At 35.3% G+C, this 23,321-nt stretch overlaps 2 protein-coding genes across 4 annotated transcripts in view; one reads left to right on the top strand and one right to left on the bottom strand.

The window, feature by feature from the left end:
* The window catches only part of Ldh (Lactate dehydrogenase), a 77,808-nt gene extending 71,054 nt beyond the window's left edge, over positions 1 to 6,754 (top strand). For all 3 annotated transcript variants that reach the window (XM_089646061.1, XM_089646060.1, XM_089646059.1), the window contains exons 4-7: positions 1,619 to 1,743; positions 2,232 to 2,454; positions 3,712 to 3,953; positions 4,643 to 6,754. In XM_089646061.1, the coding sequence (XP_089502187.1) occupies positions 1,619 to 1,743; positions 2,232 to 2,454; positions 3,712 to 3,953; positions 4,643 to 4,807 (755 nt within the window). In that variant the 3' untranslated portion in view covers positions 4,808 to 6,754. The remainder of the gene's footprint in view (positions 1 to 1,618; positions 1,744 to 2,231; positions 2,455 to 3,711; positions 3,954 to 4,642) is intronic.
* A 240-nt stretch (positions 6,755 to 6,994) lies between these two features.
* Best2 (bestrophin 2) overlaps positions 6,995 to 23,321 on the bottom strand; it is a 146,297-nt gene continuing 129,970 nt past the window's right edge. The window contains exons 6-10 of the mRNA XM_089646100.1: positions 15,297 to 15,425; positions 13,226 to 13,333; positions 10,334 to 10,570; positions 9,169 to 9,442; positions 6,995 to 8,864 (exon numbers count right to left, since the gene is read on the bottom strand). Of these exons, the coding sequence (XP_089502226.1) occupies positions 8,314 to 8,864; positions 9,169 to 9,442; positions 10,334 to 10,570; positions 13,226 to 13,333; positions 15,297 to 15,425 (1,299 nt within the window). The 3' untranslated portion in view covers positions 6,995 to 8,313. The remainder of the gene's footprint in view (positions 8,865 to 9,168; positions 9,443 to 10,333; positions 10,571 to 13,225; positions 13,334 to 15,296; positions 15,426 to 23,321) is intronic.

Genomic DNA, 23,321 nt, shown 5'->3' with positions numbered 1-23,321 from the left:
TACCAGATAATATGTTTATCCAAAAAATATACATCTCTCCACCATAACCGTTAAATTACAAGAGTGGCGGGCGAAAACGGCGAATTAATTCACATGAAATCACAAGCACATCCAAGTATGGAATATGCATGCATCATTTTTAGGTCAAACATTTTTTTAGTTTTTTTATTATTAGCATCATAACAAACAAGGCAAATCTACGAATACTAAATAATTTTTAACAGATGTTAAACTCATCACTTAACATAGTGTAGACTGGTGGTAATTAACACAATACCACACATTGTTAGATAATATTTGCACATTTAACACTTGTGATTATAGACTTTCGCATTCGTGGAGATATCCACGAAAAAAATAAATTATTGTTACCTACCCAGCAATCATTATATACAAAATCTCAGTGGCAAAACATATCCATCAAGCAACTAACATCAGTGCAGTTCCTCTATGCTGATTAAATTATTACTAAATTCTACAGCAAAATCCCACTATCATTCAAAAATCACAATAATATCATAACATTTAAATTTAAAATAAAAAGCTCGATAAAAAACATGGAGAGATGAGAAATAGAAAATACACTATCACCAAATGCAGACCGAAACCGAAACCATTCATGTAATGATTTCAGAAAAAAAACCCTAGTGTAGTATTTTTATAATTAATTCATAATATGAAATAAAAAAACATTCATTCCACAAAATTTAATAACATGTAAATGAAATCCTCAGCATGGGAGATCCCAGTGAGGATATCATTATCTCTCTATCTGTCACAAAATAAGGAATATGATAAAACATTAATAATTATTATTATTATCACTGAAAATATTTCAAGTTCATGTGCAACAGGTAAATAAATACTTAGGACGGGTTGTTTCGGAGAATTTGAACAATTCATCAAATTTCAACGTTCATTTTCGGGTTCTGTGACAGTCCTATTCAAGTTCTGGTATTATATCATTGTAGGCTAGTTGCTTGACAAAACTGAAATAAAAACAGAACTTGAAAAAATCATTCACAGAACTTGAAAATGCACGTTGAAATTTGATGAATTGTTCAAATTCTCCGAAACAACCCGTCCTTAGTGTTTTTATCAGTGCAGCTGATTAAATTCAATAAAATTCATCGTCTGAGATATAGTATTTGATAAGGAAGAAATACTGCCATCTCGGCCAGAGGCTTAGCGACTTTCTACATCTGGTGCAAGTTTCAACGGAATCTCAATATTTCTTTTAAATAATATATTAGACACTCCCCCAGAAACTGAAAATGGAATAAAAAAATGTAAATTGTAGAATGCAAATATTTTTAACGGTTTGTACTGGTTCATATAAATTAATTAATTTCAAAAGAATACATTTAAAAATAATTGTTAATAATCAATAAGTGATTAGTAAAAGTTGGAATCAGATGTTTTGATTGATTGTATATACATTATATAGCCAACAAAGATACAAAGATAAGCCCTTGAGGTGATTTTTCACAAAAACGGCGCTCTACAAATTATCCAATTATTATTATTATTATTATTATTAATGAGATAGATGATTAGTTAGATCAGTTGGTATTTTCTGAATCAATGACTCGGTAATCAAAATGATTTGCCTTTCCAGACTACTCTCTGACTGCAAACTCGGCCATGTGTGTGGTGACGGCCGGTGCCAGACAGAGAGAGGGAGAGTCGCGTCTTGACCTGGTGCAGAGGAACACCGACATCTATAAGTTCATCATTCCGCAGGTAACTAAGGATTTTCAAATATAATATTATTAAGTACTGTCAAGTAAGGCCTTTTAATAGTATGTATTATGGAATATAATTCAGATTTAGTCAAAAAGGTCATTGAACAAAAAAACTTTTGTAGACTACTGCCATCTATGGAAAAATTGAGAAAGAGTTTCTTACAAAAAAAGCGAAACTTTCTGTTTGGTTTTGCAGGCCCTTGAAGACCCGACTCAAGTATATTTTCCCTTGATCTTGCCACGTTTTCCCTACATAAGTCTTGTTTTTTACCATAATACGCTTCAGGGACCTCATTTTGATTGCATTCAGTCTATTATCCTCCTTCCTCTGCAATACTATGTATACATATCTTCAGGGTTGGTGACAGCACTACTTTGTGGACAGAAAATCACAGAATTTTATAAGTTATCATCTATCAGATCTTCATCATCTTAAAATGACTTACTGAGCAGCTGTAATTATAATAGCACAATTATTTGTTTTAGCTGATCAAGTACAGCCCCAACACTATCCTGCTCATCGTGAGCAACCCGGTGGATGTGCTGACCTACGTGGCGTGGAAGTTAAGCGGACTACCCAAGAACCGTGTCATTGGATCCGGCACCAACCTGGATTCCTCGAGGTTCCGCTTCCTTATGTCGGAAAAGCTCGGAGTGGCTCCTTCCTCCTGCCACGGGTTCATCATTGGCGAGCACGGTGACAGCAGTGGTAAACTATACATTTATTTGGTTATTTCATTTCATTACTCATATTATTGTCACTATGCTTACTTATTGTGTCATGTTATTATTTGCCATATATGTAACAATCTTTCCTTTATTGCTTCATTGTATGTACTTAATTGTTATTTATTGTATATGTTTATCAATTCCATTATATTTACAGACATAATTACCTCCACACAGCTTCCCCAACAATTACACAGGCCCTAAGGGAAATAATTTTCCTTAGGGCCTCCTGTGTGGAGTACATGTAAAAAAAAACAAAACAGAATTGCTTTCCTCTCTGTAAAAATCTTCATTTTCTTAAAATTCAAATGTATTCAATAAATTTGCAACATTTAATATTTGTTTATCAATTCCATTATATTTACATACATGATTACCTCCATAGAGTTTTCCCAACGATGACACAGGCCCTAAGGGAAATAATTTTCCTTAGGGCCTCCGTTGTGAAGTAAATGTAAAAAATTCTTAATTTCATTTAAATTCATATGTATTCAATTAATTTGCAACATTTGATAGTGGATTAATATTTGTGATAAAATTTTTTTTTTGGTATTTGCATTATCATTTACAAAAATGTAATAAAAACAACAATTTTTATATTATTTTAGTACTTACCCTGCATTATGCGATTATACTTTTCATGCATTTGCGAATTGCGTTTGCCATTTTTATATGTAACAAATGTTTTATTTTACCAATGATACCTGTACTTATGAATTAATGGAAACAAATAATTACGCTAATTGCGTTTTTGCACGATATCCTGCTGTTTTGCATTACTTAAAATACGGTTAACCTTTTCTTGTTTTTACTATACAGTAAGAAGGCGGTCGCTGCACTAATAATGATTGTGCGTTCTATATATAAGATTCAACTGGTTCAAAGTGGGTTTTTGATTACTTGTGATGTGAAATATGATGATGATCTTAAGCCTATGTTTATTTGTAATGCACAACATAAATTATGCGAACATTATTCGACCGGTCAGTAACTGAGCTGGCATCGCGTTTGGGTTTCCATCACAGTCCTCCGTCACAACACAAGCAATATTTTCCACTGTTGTTGGGTTATTCGTAACCCGGGAATGTTTGTCTTTCTTTATTAAAAAAAAAGTAATAAATTACATAATACAACTAGTAACCTGCAACATTCATTCATTGCTTCTTTTATATTGTATGTATATTTACCACTTGCAGCCCAATAGACACGGTGTTAGAATATTGATTAATTATTTTAGTTGCCGTGTGGTCCGGAGTTAACATCGCCGGTGTCCGCTTGCGCGATCTGAGCCCGCTGGTGGGGCAGGTTGATGACCCGGAGAAATGGCATGAGCTGCACAAGCAGGTGGTGGAGAGCGCCTATGAGGTCATCCGCCTGAAGGGCTACACCTCCTGGGCCATTGGCCTCAGCACAGCCAACCTGTGCTCGGCTGTTCTTAGGAACGTGGGAAGCATCCACGCTGTGTCTACCCTTGTCCAGGTAAGGAAAAAAACTTTTATTTTATTACCTTGAAACTAAAATCCAATACCTGGATAACTAAAGTCTCATTGACAGACAAAGCAAAACCCTTATTACTCTTTCTTTGGACCCACACCTTGGAAGTTGTTGGTCTGCTGTCTCCGCTTGAATATAATAAAGACAAGATGCTTACAATGTGCAACCTGTTTTGACGGTTTCCGTGGTAGATGGGTAAAGCTCTCTACTAGCAAGCCGAAGTTCGCAGGTTCAAATCCCGGCAAACACAAGTAAATTTTATTTGATTGATTTGTGTTATTTAATCAATTAAATAATATAAAATATATTTTTCGGCATGTTCCAAAGTGGAAGATACTCTCTGTATTACCCTGGTGTAAGACCACCACTCAGAATTGAAACGTTGCTTCAAATGGCTTTAGCCGTGTTTGGTGACCAGATCTGAATAGCCAGGCACCTCCCTTCCATCCTCTCCCCCATTTCACTACAGTCCCCACTACCTTCAGCCTCACAACATAGTCTCACTGGCCCCAGATATTTGGGAGCAGTTGCGACTCTTGTACAGTATTCACATAAAAAATAAATAAATATAAAACGTATCAATCAAGTAGTGCTGAAGGAAACTCTGTAAAATAAAGCATTAATTCCTAATTTGTTCCAAGCATCTTTCAAATGTATATTGGTTATGTTTTAAGGGCCAGCACGGCATCAACGAAGAGGTGTTCCTGTCCCTGCCATGTGTGCTCGGAGCCAAGGGGATCTCCCACATTGTGAAACAGCCACTGACTGAAACTGAGATTTCTATGCTGCACAAGTCTGCCGAGCTCCTCAACAGCGTGCAACAGAATCTCATATATTAAATCACACTCTACCAGCGGGCGTGATAATGTATTTATTTTTTTAATGCAATTATTAACTATGTATTAGTATTTTGAATTTGGTGTATAAAAATGTCCAACTATATTCTTGTCTAAGGCTTTTACAGAAGCCAGTTACTTGTAGCAATTAAAACTGTTATTTATTTTAATAATAGGTTATCGCTTCGACAGCGATACCTCTGATGGAAGCATGCGCTTGTCACAAAGTGGAACAAAGTCTATGTATGTCGATAAATCTATAATTTTTATCAGTGAATATAAATGTGAATGAAAGTTATTGTAGAATTTCTTGTAAAGAATAAAGTGGTGAATTGTGATTTTGCCATCTTGAATTATTACCGAAAAGGCACCTGGTAAAAGGTAGCGGAGTAGCGACTCGTTTTAGGAACATATTAGTTAGCGCACCCTCTGGAAGTCTGGAACCCTTGGCTTGAGGAGCCCCGCAGTCCCTAAGTGTTGTTCAATGGCTAGTAGTACTTACGTTGATGTATTTGTGGAATTTTAATTACATCACTTAAGATGGATATTAGATAAGTAATTGAATGTTGTAAACCTGGAATATACGCGGAAGGGTAAATAATACCTTCGCTGACAACGTCTACCTCAGTTATAAAAACAAAAACCATGAAAGATTGGTATTATGATTTCAGTTTACTTTGCATTTTAAATCACATACAAGTTATGTGATTGTAAATATTAGCTTTAAATAATCATATTGTAATGTTTAATCCGTATTAGTCTCAATGATCCTTTGCATTTGTCCTAGCGAAATAACGATTCTTTAGATATTTGGTTTCATGACAGTTACGCTGCAATGTACTTTGAATTATTATGATTGCTACGATATTGCTAATGTGTTGATGCTAATTTGTATAACTTGTTTGAAGCACTGAGAGCTTATAATATCTATCTATATAAAAAAGTAATATATTTTCATAAATTCAAGCTAAGCACGTGAAATATAATTGTGAATATAACTGTGACATTACATGTCAAATGGTTTGAGGTTCACTTTCAAACCATTTGACATAACAAACCTATATATATTTGCAAGGCGAGAAATTTTTAAAAAGTAAGGAAAATGTTGCTATTCTATAATATTCTACAATTTAGAATGATCTAATTGTTGTTGAGTAAATTTCTCACGGTAGGAATGGGTTAAGATCAATTACTGCTAAATACATAATATTGTAAGGAAAATGTGTTGTATTTTATCTTTTCACTCTAACTCGGTGTCATATGAATGCCATTGAACCACTGTAATGATGACTTATGTTCCTTAGCTCTAGAAAACTTCAATGATTAGTATGATTGTGTGTATAAAAAAAAAAATTAATGATTGTACCATATTTTTACTATGTTAGATGAATTAAATTTACAACACTAACTTTATGAACGCGAGTGTTTAGTGGAAATAATGCTTTTTATTTCAATTGAACATAGTGTTGTTGCGCTGGGGATCACTGCTAAGTGAGTTTATTTTAACTTATACGGATCAGAAATTACCGAGTGTTGATGCGATTCCCTAACTGACAATGTGGACATCAAGAGGCAATTAGTTTGATTGAGTAACGATTAGACTTTTATCATCGAGTTCCGCAAACCCTGGAATTGCAGAGTATTACTCGTGTTCGGGAGGAGGCATAAGGAAAGACTAACGCGTTCTAAGGAAACACTCGCTGAGTGCAACAAAGCTCCGTTCGATTAGGTAACCCATTAGAGATAATTCTGCACATACATTTGTAATGCTTATTCTATAATAGTGAATTATTATGTGTGTGTCTAAGCAGCAAAGCTGTGTAGTCTTTGTAATATGAGCACTTTTGAGAGATTGAATGGTTTCACAATATAAATGATGAAAAATAAAATGTATGTTAGGAATGTATACTGAATTTCTATTGTAAATCAAAATAAAATTTTGCCAAATAATTGTCTTTCCTTGATAAAATTTACCAACCCAATTCAAATATATATTTTTTTATGTGAATACAACTTTAAAATGGTCCTACAGCTTACAAGTTCTTGCCAATAATAAACCCACAGGCCATATTGAAGCAAATCCTACCAATCTCTTAACCTATTAGGAATATGAACAAGGCAGCAAGCTGTATAATGTTCTTCAAAGGTTTTGTAGATTGAGTATCGCAACAGACAATAAAAATAAAATAATTTAAAAAATAATAATTGTTTATTGTTAATAATTTCAACACATCGAAAAAATTCACAATGAGCTCTATTTAGAATAGATTATAATATTTAGTCTATTTACAATTTTTGTGCCTCTTTACAAAATAATCTGCACAAAGAAACTCACAAAACATAATATCTGCTCGAGACACTTAAATTACTAAGTAAGTGGATACATTATTTATGTGCCTCCTTATATAACAATCTGCACATTGAAATCCAAATAACATTATGCACAAAGAATCCCACAAAACATTTTGCACAAAGAAACCCACAAAACATATATGTTTGAGAACCTTAATTAATTACTACATTTATGACACATACAATCACTTGTATTTCCCAGTTGCAATTTGGTTCAAAGGAATCAACATGATGGCGACATTCACATAAATATATACATTAATAGTTTGGTCACAGCTTCATTTAAATTCCTTAGTTTAAATATAAAATGCACCATAAGTGTATAAAATATTTTTCATTTAATATCTAAGAAACGGTATGGGGCGGTGGCATCCTTCGGTAATATACTTCTCTTCTTCAATCACAGAAAATATATAAAATAAATATGCTTAGGTGATACAGAGTATCCGAGTAAAGAGCCCATTACTTCATCCCCGTTCGCATAGGGCGCTTCACTGCATCCATCATACACACTTAAGTGCAACCACTTGCTCTATCACATGCTCCATTCTATAGCTACAATAGTGGCTAGGAATATTTGTTTTAACTGAGATTCATTTACACTCATTTTTAACATTCAATTGGTACTATATCATTATTATGTATCGATACATAATGTTAAGAAATTATTGTTAAGACATCTACTTAAAATTACATATCAACAACATCAATTATAAAAGTTAGCTAAGAAAAGTTAACAGATCTTCCACTGTGTAGATTCCATAATTATTACACTTTTATAGCAGCCGGGGATTTCAAAACCGTTTGAGAAGTCTTACCAGTTATTTACTTAATCAAGAGAGGTATGAATTATTCAGTTATGACCATTATTAGAATGAAAAACAAATTTATCTGAAATAAATCGAGCTATATGTAGGATTCGTAACATAGTGCAGATTTTTTTAAAGCATTTACGCAATACAATCAATAATCTGTTTTTTCACTCATAGCATCATTGTCATACACATTCTAATCTCACTTCTGCTAAATAATATCAACCATAATAATAGTTACTTAAAAGTTATCGCCTACATAGTAGGGTTTCACACACTTTGTCAATTACTATACAACACTTTCTTCCCTGGCAATCAAGCTGGAGTTAATGACACAAGGCAACGTCAAACGTATACTTCGCCCCACTTTCCCGAGGAGCTTTGCTTGTTGCTGTGGCTGGTGTCCGACTTGATGGACTTTGTATCGATAGAATGTTCAGAGCCGTGAATGGACAAGTCCGGGACGGATGGAGTGCTGGAGCGTATGTCATCGGTGGGGGCAGGGATGGCCGGCCTAGGCGATGCAGTCCTCGGAGGAGTGACGATCTGGGACACTGTGACCGGAGTGAAGGTCATTGGAGTGTTCACCGGGGCGGTCATTACTGCTCCTAGACCCGGAGAAAGAACGGCTTGGGCGAGAGCCGTGGTTCCCGGCTGGTTGGCATGCAGCGTGTTGTTAACTGAGCCGCTGTCCAGTTCTTGTATGGGAGATAGTACGAGTGCTCCCAGCACCGGCACCTCGCTTTGGTAGGAGTGGTGCGCCATGAGAGCCACTCCTATGGGAGAGTTGCTGCTGCCTATTGGCGACTGGCGTTGCTGTTCTCGGTCAGGTGTTGGGATGCGAGGACGATTCTTCACAGTTGTGGACACTGCTGATCCATTCATCTTTTGATTACCTGAAATAATGTTAAAATCATAACTCAATAATCTCGATGTCACACATATACTATTGTATGTTCTTCTTCTGCTGCCCTCTAGTATCTGTGGTTGACTATCATGAAGGCATTTTTTTGCAGAAAACTGTGCAGAAATGTACTCACAGCCACGTAAATATTACAAAGTCTTGATGTGTAACTCTGGAATTCATATTATGTCTACATGTGTTATACATAAGAAATCACAGGAAAACTGAAGACACTAAGAGGAAGTTCACACTCACAAATGCTCACGAAGTAGAGTAAGAAGTAACAATATGCATACCTAGTCGTTTGGAGTGCTGGCTCCTGACAGATTTGCGCCCCACGAACCTGTCGTACAGGGACATCTTGTGCTGCAGGGGCGGTGGGTGCGTGCCATTGGGCGAGGACACCACCCCCACCTCAGGGTTGGCGTACACCACGGAGTTGTGGCGGTTGCGCGCAAAGAGCCCGCCCGAGGAGTAAGCCGTGGATGAGGAGCGTACCGACCCCATGCGCGAGATTTGGCGCTGGAACCAGTTCTTGCGGCGCTCCACCAGAGGGGTGTCCACGCTTTCCTGGAAAAATAAATACGTAGGTTTGTTTTTGAAATTACAATAGACATTCAAATTGATAGACGAGCCAATCAGGGAAAGGGGAACTAAACAATGCGACCATCCCACTTTTGGTGATTTGTCAGTTACACACTTTTACAGATGTGATATTATTTTCCCATCTCACTGGCTACTGCTCACAAAGGACTGCATCACATATGTACCGTTCACTGATCGCATATTGTGCCGTTCAGTGATTGCATATGTGGCGTTAGAGATGTATGTTAGGATGTCGGCACGTATGTGCTAGAAGCGCAGGAGGCCGGCAGGAGCGTAGACATTTTCTGGAGGCAGCAAATTTTCTCCGAGGGTTATTGCATTTTGGTGACGGACATACCAAACAGGAAACCATAAAGGATTTGCTTAAGGTTGTAAGATTACCTGACCATTCCAATAAAAATAATAAGATTTCAGCTTGCTTGCTGGGATTCAGATGAGGTTAGGCTATCTTAAAGTCATAGGACAGATCCCTGACCATTCCGAGAAAATGACGAAATTCAGTCATTTGTAATCCATGTAGGTAAGTGTCGTCCACGTAACTCTTGCGTGACTCGGGGTTCAGGTTAGGTTAGATTTTCTTAAAGACATAGGAATACAGAATTCAGTGTGTACTCATTTTATCCACGCAAGTGTCGTCGGCGTAACTATTGCACGGCTCAATGTTTAGTTTGGGTATGGTTAGGTTAGGTTTTGTTAGGTTAGATTTTCTTGAGGCATAGAAAGACAAAATTCAGTGGGCACTCTCGTAATTCGATTAAGTGTCGTCCGTGAAACTCTTACGCGGCTCTTTGTTCGTGATAGGTCATGTTAAGTTTTCTTCAGCTAATAGGATGACAGAATTACGTATGCACTCACGTAATCTGCGTAAGTGTCGTCTGCGTGACTCTTACGCGGCTCTGGGTTCAGGTTGGCATAGAGCGCATCCGCCTCGGCCACCTTGTAGTGGTCGGCCGAACCGGGGGGCTCCGCTCGCCGATAATGCTCTGCCGCCACAGTGTAGGGCAGGTCACGCGGCACCACATCTTCCCAATACTGGTCGCGCAGCAGCTCAGGGTGCTCCTCGTGCATCTCGTCCACGATCATGTAGGCCGCCTGGAATGGGAAAACAAACAACATTTTTCTATAAAAAAATGCTTCATCATTTGAAAAATTGGTATATCAGGGCAATTGAGAAAGGAGCTACGAAATGAGACAACGACTCAAGGAAACGTAAAAAATGTTCAGTATTCACTTAATTTCCGTAAAACACTGTTTTTTACTTTGGCTCCACAGAGGAAGCCATAATAAATTAGACAGTAGAATAATTTCCCTCAGTGCCTATGTCATCTTTAGGGATGCTGTGTGGAGGGTCTTTTAAGAAAATAAAGAGAGGAGGTTCTGGGAAGGAAAAGCTATGAGAGGTGGGTAGAATTCTGGTGGCCAGTGTCCACGAGTGATAGATGTATGAATCCATCCCTCCCACTGCAGTGCAAAGGCGATGGTTCGAGAGAGACCGGTTGAAGAGGTTATAGAGTCTTACTCAATCGGCCTCTACCAGTAGGTGGACAGACGCATCCGATGCTAAGTCCTGGGCTAACCTCAACCCATGAACCTGGGCACCCCTACTAAGAGACCGAATGTAGTGAACAACTCGGGGTGACCTATGGAAAAGGTGTTGTTTGCCCAATGAATACTCCCTGGGGCGGCGGTACCCGCACCCGTGTCCCAAATCAATGGGTATTTCTATGACAAATATCTTATTAATGTAATTTATTTTTTCAGGTTTGAATCTTCGCTTAGAAAATAGAGATTTAACAATATTATTGATTTTCAAGAAATAATATTCTTTTATATAACAGTAAGTATTTTATTTATTTATTTTTTTTAAATATTTTAATATTTGTGTATTTTACAATAAATCAATGTTTACAAGTCAAACTGTTTTAATTTATACTACACTTTTATTAAAAGCATTTGATTGTTGATGGAAGAGGAGTGTACATTTGCGATAAAATAATATAACTTAGTTACAAGTAAAAAATAATTACGGAATAAAAATCCAATAATTATGAATACATAATTGAATTTTTCACAAATAAATTTTTAAATGTAGGATCTTTGAATTCTTCGAATACGCGTTCAGTGGGGAAGTCTGGAGGTTTTTTTAGTATTATTTTTATTATGACTTTTTGAACAATTTCTATGGGAGTCAGGCTAGTTTTGTAAGCTGCTCCCCAACTGATGATGGCACATTGTAGAACAGACTGTATTAATGCATTATAAATTGAGTATAGATTTTTCATTGATAAGAAATTTCTGAATAATTTTCTTTATTGTATGGCAGTTGTGATCTTTCCATTTTAGGTTTTTCTCAATGATTATTCCTAGATATGTAATTTTATCAGATGTTTTCAGAAATGAGCTTTTTTGTCGACAGAGGTTAGCGTCATTTTGTGTGAGATATCATGAAGGATTATTTGAAGATTTAGAGGTATACTGTTGGTATTTATTTCAAAGGGGATGACATATGTTTTTTCACTATTTAACGACAGAAGGTTATCGTCAAACCATATTTTTACATTATATATATCTTCTGTGGCTTTTAAATAATTTTTTTCCCACGATTTTTCTTTAACTATAAGGACTGTATCATCAGCATAAGAGACAATTTTTCCATGTAATGGTTGAACAAATAGGTCATTTACGTACAAAATGAAAAGTACCGGTTCCAGAACTGTGCCTTGTGGAATACCAAAATTTGACGTTTCTTGGTCGCTAGTCGTGTATTGTTTGTATAAAATTAATATTGATTTAATTTGATAAATACAATCAATTATATTTTTTAACCGTTTCACTGAAAGTTTGCGCTTCTCAAAGTTGACGCTAATAAATCATGCAATGAATATGATATATATATACATAGATTATGCCCTTCAGGTGATTTTGAACAAAAACGGCGCTATACAAATCAACGAAATATTATCGTAAATAGAACATGATACCGGAATGTCTTAATACCAATTGAATCCCATGTTGCCAAATACCTGATTGAAGTATTTTTAACATACTTCAAACGGGAGACCCTGATGTTTTTGGGATGCGGTGTTAAGCGTCTTTTTAAGGAATATATCAAATGATTTTAGGTCTTGAAGAGACCCCTTTTGTAGGAGGGATGATACACCAAATCTGGATAGTCATTTTAATAAAAAAAACCCTTTTGCAATAGAAGTTTGATAGCTAAGATTTTTGGCATATTATGCTTAGTTTGCAAAAAAGTTGTGAATGATCGCTTGCCATATTTATGCCAAATTTATAGAACTTAAAAATATGGGAATAAATGGCCAAATCTATATGGATTCATTGGCTTTAAGCAGCAGTGACCAGTTTGATATGTTTTCATATTATGAGGAATGGTATTAATTAAATAAAATGTTAAGTGTATATATTTGACGCAAATGGTTCGAGTGGTTAAAAATATGACTGCTCACCTCACTGCTTTCGTGTTATTAACTATTCAATTTATATTATCACTAACAGTTCACTTCACTGCAATAGAATCCAGGAGAAAATTGGAAAGGAGCCAGCAGGTAAGTACGTCAGAACTTATAACGCCAATACCAATATTGCCATAGCTCTTCGAATCGTTAACAAAGTGATATTACTTACATTATAATTGAAATTGATTCTAGATTATTCTAGGTGACGCATAATCCATATCCCATGTGAAAGTTCACCAATTAAACTGTCGAACAATGGATTATGACTTACCTTGATATGCCTATCAATCAACCAGTTGAGTTCGATATCATCATCATCTTCGCCAAACGGATTGATGAGCACTTCGGCTACCTTCAGCCATCCCACGTAGAAACAGAACTGGAAACACATAACAATAATAAATACTTAATAATCAATAATCATACATCTTTACATAATACATACACGTTCATATTGGTATATGTCGAAAAGATTACCTATGGTATTATAACTGTTATTCTCGGGTTCTCATTCCGCAATAGCAATATGACTTGCATTACATTCGAAGAACTCATTACCTACATGACGTGTTATGAGCACCTACATAATTGTTACATTGGAATTCTCGCTAAATGTTAACTTTCACCAGGCAGGCATAACTCTGTATTATTTGCATCCGCGAAACAAACGGGCGCCATGCTCCAAAGCAAATCTTTAACAAGGCAACAAACTAAATTAACTACCTACCTACCTAGATTTCTAGAATCCTACTTAACTGTAGCATAACAATTTTTTTCAATTTAAATTTATAACAATTTAAACTAAGTTCAATTGGCTTTATATAAAAAATAAATTCTCAGAAACACAACTTCTACAAACTTAGCTAAGTTATAATAAAATATAATTTTAAAAAATCACAGATTTGAACTCTGTGTTTAAGACAGGTTTGTCTCGCTCTTTCCGACCGCCAAAATAATCGCATGATCGTGGATCTATTCTATATTACGAGTAGTTATGTTGTTTGTGTGCAAAATTTTGAAGTAGGTTAAATAATAAGAATGTTCATGTATCATACGATGTTAGGCCTACAGGTCGATGCTACCGATGAGTTCAGGTTTTATCGCTATCAGCCTATCAACATAATTATAATCAGCCAATATTTATTCCGCCAACTTCTTCCGCAATCAGTGCCCATGAAGAACATCGTTGAATAAAGGAAAATTAAAATACATCAACAGATTGAAAGTTGGGCGCCAAAAAGCAGATGACATATTATAAGATAAAGATGACATATTATAAGATGAAGATGACATATTATAATATGACATCTTCAAAAAGTTTATGAAGATGACGTATTATAAGAAGAATACATACTAAACTATGGTATGGAATGTATTGTATTAGTACGCACATAAAACATACCTTGTCTTACCGCGATTCATGAATGCAAGGCCTAGGAAAAAATATTATTTTGTCAACTTATTAACGATAATATCATTAATGAATACCATTATAAGATTAGAAACTTTGCGTTTGTAAATGCCACTTAAATGTGCAGTGCCGTTTTTTGGGGTGACTTTGATCGTTGTGTGTTAATTAGAAATTACTTGCATCCTTTAGGACGGGTTGTTTCGGAGAATTTTAACAATTCATCAAATTTCAACGTTCATTTTCGGGTTCTGTGAAAGTCCTATTAAAGTTCTGTTATTATATCATTGTAGGCTAGTTGCTTGAAAAAACTTAAATAAAAACAGAACTTGAAAAAATCTTTCACAGAACTTGAAAATGAACGTTGAAATCTAATGAATTGTTCAAATTCTCCGAAACAACCCGTCCTTAGTGATTTTATTCGGTCAATGTGGATACAACGACGCTTCGAAAATACGAATCAAATTAAATTAAAAAACGGGAATTCCTCCTAGTTGGGCAGTCAAAGTATTTTTTATCTACATGTGTCATTGTATCATCACCTGTACTAAATAAATAAATAAAATAAAAATAAATAAATAAATTAGTTAGTTTCTAGATATAAACAAACATATTATCCGTTGAATTTAGTGTAAAGCTGTGAAAAATGTAAGTACATTTTATAAATTCCTCAACGATTAATTTAGTAATATATAGGTGCTTGAATAGTAAAAATCATGGCGATATTCATATAAACATTTGTTGACTCCCCAAACACATACACAATTTAAAAAATTATATATTTCGATAGTTTAAAATATATTTCTTGAGCATTAAACACGACAAAGGTATTTAGTTATAAATTTGAGAATTGATCAGTCACCCTCTTTTATATTGATGAACGTATTTTTTAATATAAATTACTAAATATAGAGTATTCGGTAAAAATAAATACCTGTAGAGCCGTGAAAAGAGGAAAGTAAATATCTGGATCTTCGTATTTTCCCGAAGTTCCTTGATTGGGTACCATCTGGCGGCCCATCAGAGCCGCGATGAAGTACGTGTACAGTGCCAGCGTCACCACCTGAAACATGTTATAATATTCAATTAATTCATTTCAATTCAATATTGCTGAACCGACACTTAATACTGTAATACATAGGGTATACACTTAACAAAACCACATTGGCATTCTTTAACTTGACTACACGGGACGATTATAAAATCGCACCAAACAAAAACTCTCAACATATCTTCCCATCTACTCCTGTCCTCCGTCTCTTTATCCTAATAATATGTTTGTCCTTAACAATTTGCCTTCATCCCCACCATTCCTGTATCCTCACAATAGCAATGAGAGTTTTGGTAAATAAAAATAAATCTCGCACGAATTTAATTTGACACAATGCGAAGAGTGGCTACACAAAAGCCTTGTCGCTCTAGTCGTTAACATTCTTAAAAGAACTTATAGAGTATTATTTTCCATTTTATTTGGTATTAATTTCAATATGAATACTTTTGAATGACCTCAAGCTGTTTTGAATAGAATAGAATCGAAAACATATTATTTGTTTCGACCATCCACAAACCAATTTCGCAGACGATCCCAGATGAGGAATCCTGATGAACTAAAAACTAAGTTGGCTCGGCAGTGCACGTGTTTGCCTCGGGGCAAGGTAACCTACATCTCCTTCCAAATCCACTAAAAGGCTGGCCCGTGCTCTCTTACAGCTAATGACGAATAATTACTTCTATATACCTGCTCAGCCTTGACATTGCGGCTCTGCTAACGTCGCTTCTTCACAGTCTCGACTGACCTCATAAAAAAAGAACTCCGAGCACCTGATCGATGTTTTTTTATAAGACTACGGCGTACATACTAAATGAAAATGAACATAGTGACGGTTATCATTGATTTGAGATTCAAAATCATTGGCAAAAGGACATGGATCAACAAAATTTGGTAAGAAGCTACATTTTCTTTAGTGGGAACTTAATTGGCAAGGTAAAAGTTTTACACATTCTCTAAATCCACATTCTTTACTTTGCAGTTGGTGGCGTCGAGATACACAAATATATACACAGAGGAAGAAAAATAAGTTAATTCGTTTTATAGTCGTAATTCCATTTAACCGCATACAATGTTACGTGAATTTAAAGTACGATTATTAAATAAAATTCTCTTGAATATGTAATATTTCAAGAGAATGTTTTTTTTTTCATTTTTGGTGAAATGAAAAGAAAGAATACTGGTGTAGCCTCAATATATCTTGGACAGAAAATTTGTCTAATAACGGCACATATTATATAATTGCTGAAAGACGTACTAGTACAGAAACTGTATTTCGCCGAATACAAGCTGGAGATATACAGGGTTTTCCAATAAGAGGTGTTATTTTGATATTCAATCGTAAAAGATCAATGGTTTCGTTGCTTGTGTGGCATGTAGCGACGTCTTGTTGAAAGTAAACGTTGTCCAGATCAATACCATCCAATTCCGGCCATAAAAAATCATTAATCATCTCTCGATAGCGCAATCCATTGAAACGAAAAAGTAAGGTGCAATGACTCCGCCGGACCATAAACCGCTCCAAACAGTCACACGTTGAGGATAGAGAGACTTTTCAACAATAACTCTTGGGTTTTCCGAGCCCCAGATGCGACAATTTTGCTTGTTGACGAAGCCACCGAGGTGGAAATGGGCCTCATCACTCAAGATTATTTGCATTTGATTCACTCAAGTGAATTTTAATGATTTCAATGCGTTGTTGAAGCGTGTATCGTTCCATTTTTATTAATGGCGTAGTTTTTACTTGTCAAATGTCAAAAAATGACAGCTTTAAAAGTAACATCAAAATAACACCTCTTATTGGAAAACAATGACGTCACGCGGCCCCCTGATGGGGGTGTTACCAGATAACCAGCGTAACAAATGCGTTCTTAATTGGAGTGATTAATGAGCGGGTTGGCTAATACCAGAGTCCGAAAGTCTGATTATTAGATTATGAAATGTTCAGATGCATTTATTCGCTTCAGTTATTCAGATGTTGTAATTTGGTTCTGAAAAAAATAAAGCTTGCTTTAGAATGTACTTAGCAAAGTTTTTTTTAAATATTATTTGATGTAAACTATTTTAGATCTTTTTACAACAGGTAATTTACATTTATGCGTTTTATAAAAAACTTTAAAAAAAATAAACAAAATATTTATATTTTGTTTATCACAAATTTTCTTCGTATATGGGTTGAATACGCCCCATGGGTGGATTACAAGCACTTGTTTGATGAGTTAGGGTTTTTACCGCCTAGCTGCCTAGCTTGTGAAACGAAACACTGTGGGCCTCAACTCAATACATAACTGGCAGTGCGCAGGGCGATGATTGCCCTGACGATAGGTAACATCTGACAGGAGAGGGCACTATCAAGAAAATAATTGTTCTGGTTTAGACAAATCGTTACAGAATATAATATGTATAGACATCTTGTACCCATGTTGCACGTTGTCCCTATTTGTGAACTTGCCTATGTTTGTTCCTTTGCTTTACTCTAACAAAAAACGCACATGTTCGGCAAAAAGATGAAACACGGGAATTTAGCTATTTTCTCGTCTGCAACAAGCAAATAAATATTTCAAATAGTACGTTTTTAATTTTGATCTAATATTAATTAGGTGCGTTGGTGAGTTTATCGGGAATATTTATTTAGTTCACGACTGACATTGTTGCGGTCAATAAGAAATAATATGTATTTTTCGTGTAATTATTATTGTTACTCGAAATACGACACCGGGACAAAGGTGAACCAGAGCTCGCGCTTATGTAACCAGAAGGCATCATCGACCCAACGAGGTATGCTCACCAGGACAAAGGTGAACCAGAGCTCGCGCTGATGTAACCAGAAGGCATCATCGACCCAACGAGGTATGCTCACCAGGACAAAGGTGAACCAGAGCTCGCGCTGATGTAACCGAAAGGCATCATCGACCCAACGAGGTATGCTCACCAGGACAAAGGTGAACCAGAGCTCGCGCTGATGTAACCGAAAGGCATCATCGACCCAACGAGGTATGTTCGCCAGGACAAAGATGAACCAGAGCTCGCGCTGACGTAACCAGAAGGCATCATCGACCCAACGAGGTATGTTCGCCAGGACAAAGATGAACCAGAGCTCGCGCTGACGTAACCAGAAGGCATCATCGACCCAACGAGGTATGTTCGCCAGGACAAAGATGAACCAGAGCTCGCGCTGACGTAACCAGAAGGCATCATCGACCCAACGAGGTATGTTCGCCAGGACAAAGATGAACCAGAGCTCGCGCTGACGTAACCAGAAGGCATCATCGACCCAACGAGGTATGCTCAACAACGAGAAATCAAACACGGCTCTGATGCAACTGGGCGTGCTTTTCAAGGTCAACGGCAGAGCAGACTAAACGATGATCTTGCGACCAGGCATGCATTACGATTAGTTGATTTGCTCCAGCATCGCCGTGTATCTATTGAAGCTGAATTTCATCTCATCATCAATAACTTGACCAGACATCTTGAACTACACCGATGGGATGGGAAATCTTTATCTCGTTCGTGCTTCACAATACCATAACGCTTTTAAGAAGGTTATCGCTGACTTCCTCATGGAGATGTCATTGGATTCAAGTCGACCACCAATCTGCAATATTTGCAGATACATAAATTTCAAAATTATGTTAGTGGGTATGTGCATTGAGAAGGACAATAACTAAATCTATCTAAAAACTAGTTAAGGTGGGGGTATGGTAAGTAGCGATAACAGAAGTAAGAAAAACAAGACAGAATCAGATGATTTTCGAAATACTCTCTCCCACGCCGGCTAAATTTGGAACATAAAGATAAGGGAGGATTACTACATATATGTGGGTAGGCTGGAATTACGTAATTAGACAATTATGAAATAACATAACATAGTATTATATTGTATGTAAAGTTATTCACGTAATAGTCGTTGAAACCACACTTAATTTGCATAATGTGAGTAAATATAATAACTAGACAAAACTCATTCGGCTCACAGGTAAACATAACTTATTTAAATAGTATAAATTTATTTTTTAAATTGTCGTTAAGCAGAACAACTTGCTGTCCTGCAAGTTGTTCTGCAAATCGGATCGTGAGTAAGGGATATCTACATATAAACATGTATATGTATATATCTACATATTCATACATAGCTAAAGGCGTAGGAAGAAGAAGATGCCTTGATTGTCACTTCGGAGTGGTCCAATGAGGTAATTACTTAATACGATAATTACCTCACAACAGGCATAATCGCAAGAAACGTCTTCGATTCCAACCATCGAATCATTGCGGTAGTACCTGGTACGTAGTTTATTGCAGTAATTAAGCAAGGTTGAGGAATGGCACTGCTTGCTAAATGATTGATATCTATCGTCTAAGTATGGCTATTATACAGACATTGTTTAGGTGGTTTTTCATATAACTACTCATTCCATTGTCTAAATTGTTAAATATGACTCGTTTGGAAGGTACTTACCCACTTAGCTTTTTTTATTAATGGCTTATTGCAATGCACATGAAAAATAGTGACATAATAATCTTTGAAATTCGTAGACACCTACAGAAAAACAGTTTTGTATATTTTATTAGTTTTTTTATTACCTTCTTAAGTACACATTTGTTCGACCTTATTGAAGAAAGACTTTTAATGAACCAATAACATACAACTTTTCATAAATAATTGTTTAAATCTTGTATTCCTTCTCTGGTGCTGCAAAAGTGATTTTGAGTAAACCCTCGCCTAATGCTGCGTATACATTTGTGAGCCGAAACGCGAGACGAGCCTCGAATTATGAGAAAGGGACGAAGCAACCGCAAACGGCGTTTGGCACCATTTGATGTTGCTTTGTTCCTTTCCTATAATTCGAGGCTCGGCTCGCATTTCCGCTCTCAAATGTATTCGCGCCATAAGGGACATTGGATATTGGCAGAATCTAGTTCATTGTATAAAGCAAAATTATTGCTAATATAAACCAATATGCCAACAATTTTATGTACTGCAACCATTGAGGTAATTACTGCAAAGTAATTTAAGATACAAGCATTGTCTGTCAGATAAAAAAGAAACTAAATCTGCATAAATTATACCTACGCATTGCAGCTGAGAAAATAACTTATTCATATCAATACGCTGTAGTTTTTGATATAGAAGAATCACATTTTGCAAGCTGAATCACATTAATATATTTAATATTTATTGAACGCCATAGTTAAAAAGATATCGTACCAAGCGTTTGGGCTTTGACCCTTCAATACTTTCACACATTTGTTCTAAAAAGTTTCTTAAAATTTTATTATTTCCAAATAATAAAATATTAATATCAAACGTGAAAAATTTTGTCAAAAACACCAACCACATTTTAACTTAATTTTTTACTCCAATCGTAAAAAAATTGAGAAAGCTCGATATTTCGAAATCACATTTCCTGTGATGTTTTTTTTGGGAATTTTTAAGAAAACTGTGACTTCAATTTTATCTCGTTCATGTGATAAAAAATAATAAATAAGTTTTAAACTTAAACCTATTTTTACAATAGCGGCAACAAGTATTAATTATTCAATTTGGCTATTTTTAGGATTTTATTTATGACATCTAGTATAAATATTTGAAGCAAACTGAAATTATTATTCCTCTTTCTAACGTCAAAATTACGTATTTCCGGATGATAGAAAAGAATATAAAAATACTTTTTTTTAAATATGGAGGCCCGGTCATATATGACCCTAATACGCTGGTTATCGCACTGTTAGTATTTTTCTAGGATCTAACACACTTTTTGTTGAACACAAATCAAAAGGATAACTTATTAAAAAAAAATATAACTCCTTTACACCGTAAGATTTACATGGTTACGTTCTCATTCTTGTTGTTCTTCATGATATTGTTGAATTATGTTGGTAATTGGATGTACCAATTGTATATGATACATAGAATTAATGTTTAATCAAATTATATTATTCTAAAACAGTTGTTACGAATAGTGGTTGCTCTGCAAGTTACATAAAAATGAGGGACGTTATGTGAGAGTTTGGTAAAACCTGCTTCACATCACAAATAAAACATAATTGAAGATTAGACCATTACAGTCAATCTTTTGATAGGTACCCACATAAATATTCTCTAAAATTCTAGAGAGATGCAAAAACAGCACATTAGCTCTCTAGAAAACTGGCGGTCAAAGGCGTTTTAAACAGGCCAATTTACCTCAATAATAATACGTATAGTTGCTAGCTGGAATACCTAATAATAATTGGCTACACTAAAACCTCATAGATCACAAGGCCGGGACACTCATTCAAAGCAGCCTGCTAACTTGTTTGTGATTTTACAAAAAAAATCGCTGTTAAGGCGATGTACTACGTCGTGTAATATTTTAAATTGAGCCGCTATCAATAACAACCCTTACGTAGATGGCCATAAGGTTTAAAGTCCCGCTTAACACCATCCGCCTGTTTTGATTTATGCAAGAAAAAACATGGCCAAAAAGTGCCTTTTGTTTTATTTTGTGGATGTTCAGGCATAAATATTAAAAAAAAATTCGATCATTTTATAAATAACTTAATTTGCCACACTATACAATAAAATCATAACCGAAAATGGGTTCGTAAGTAGGAGATTTAGAACTTTAAAGCATTTTTCTTTGGCCTTATACATTATTTTTTTCTGTGCTTATAAAAAAACTTATCTAAAAAATACTCGATCATTTTAAAGGCCAAGATGTATTCTACTCGCAGTATTTAATTAAAGCATCTGAAACATTTCTAGGCGACCAAATTTTCAAACCAAAAACACATGATTTTACATTACTACGTATGGCATCGCCTTAATTTTTATTTTCTATTTATTCTTATTTATTAAAACATCTTAAAATGTTTGAGTTCTTAATACATTTTTTGGAGGTTGTCATACTAGTTAGAAGGCTGATTTGATTCAGTGTCCCGGCCTTGTGATCTAGGAGGTTTTGATTAAACACCGTTCGGCTCTTTCGGCACATTGCGGTAAGTATTTAAGCTGTCAATCACAATCTTTTTTCATTGAGTAAAATAAAATAAAACTATCACGTGTGTGTACGAATTTCAGACTAGAAGGTCAAGTCAAGCCTTTTACGCAATTGCCTGCTCAAACAATCACAATATTTAACTCAAGGAATCGGACCTGTTTTTAATTAAATTATGTTTTAAATATTTTTTGATTTTAATGAATATTTATAGATAGTATCACTATAGATTAGTATTACAACATAGTACCTAGATATCACTGAAGAGATAAGTTGGGAGTGTGTCCGAATGGCCAAAGTTTTATCAAATTTCCATTACTTCGGATGATACCTATTTATAAAATGTTTTCAATGTAAAATTCTTAAAATTATTAGTTGAGTGGATAAAGACGTCGTCCCGGTAAGACAAAGATCCTGGGTTTAATTCCCAATTGAAACCGTTATTATTTGTTAGTATTATCTTCTTCTTCAATGATATATTACATTGATGGTTACAACCTACAACAGATAAAAAAAGAAAAGTTGTTCCTATAAAAAATGAACATTCATTTAGAGTTTTAGTAAAATTCAATAGGTACCACATACAAGTAAAAAAAATCGGATATGTTTATCGGAGACACTATCTATGTTACAAACCAATTCTTTATAACTTTGTCATGATTAAAAAAGATGGCTGCCAAAAATATGGGAAAAAAATTATATATACGATAATGTTGTTAATATTGAGTTATGTATATGACGTATTTTCAAATGGTCGAATAGATAAAAATATTTGGATTTGTTGGTATTATCTTTTCTTCGGTAAAATTCTTTCTTCAACAGGTAATATATTTCATTCGCCCGTCTGGGACCTAGCAGTGATCAAACCACTCGAGCGATTGGTGTAATATACATAAATTTACTATATTATTTAATTAATACCATTCTTCAA

Source organism: Hesperophylax consimilis, chromosome 23 (genome assembly GCF_061612785.1).
Source record: "Hesperophylax consimilis isolate HC1 chromosome 23, BYU_Hcon_1.0, whole genome shotgun sequence".
Taxonomy (NCBI): domain Eukaryota; kingdom Metazoa; phylum Arthropoda; class Insecta; order Trichoptera; family Limnephilidae; genus Hesperophylax; species Hesperophylax consimilis.
Note: the sequence above shows the minus strand (reverse complement) of the source record. Positions and strands in the feature narration are given on the sequence as shown.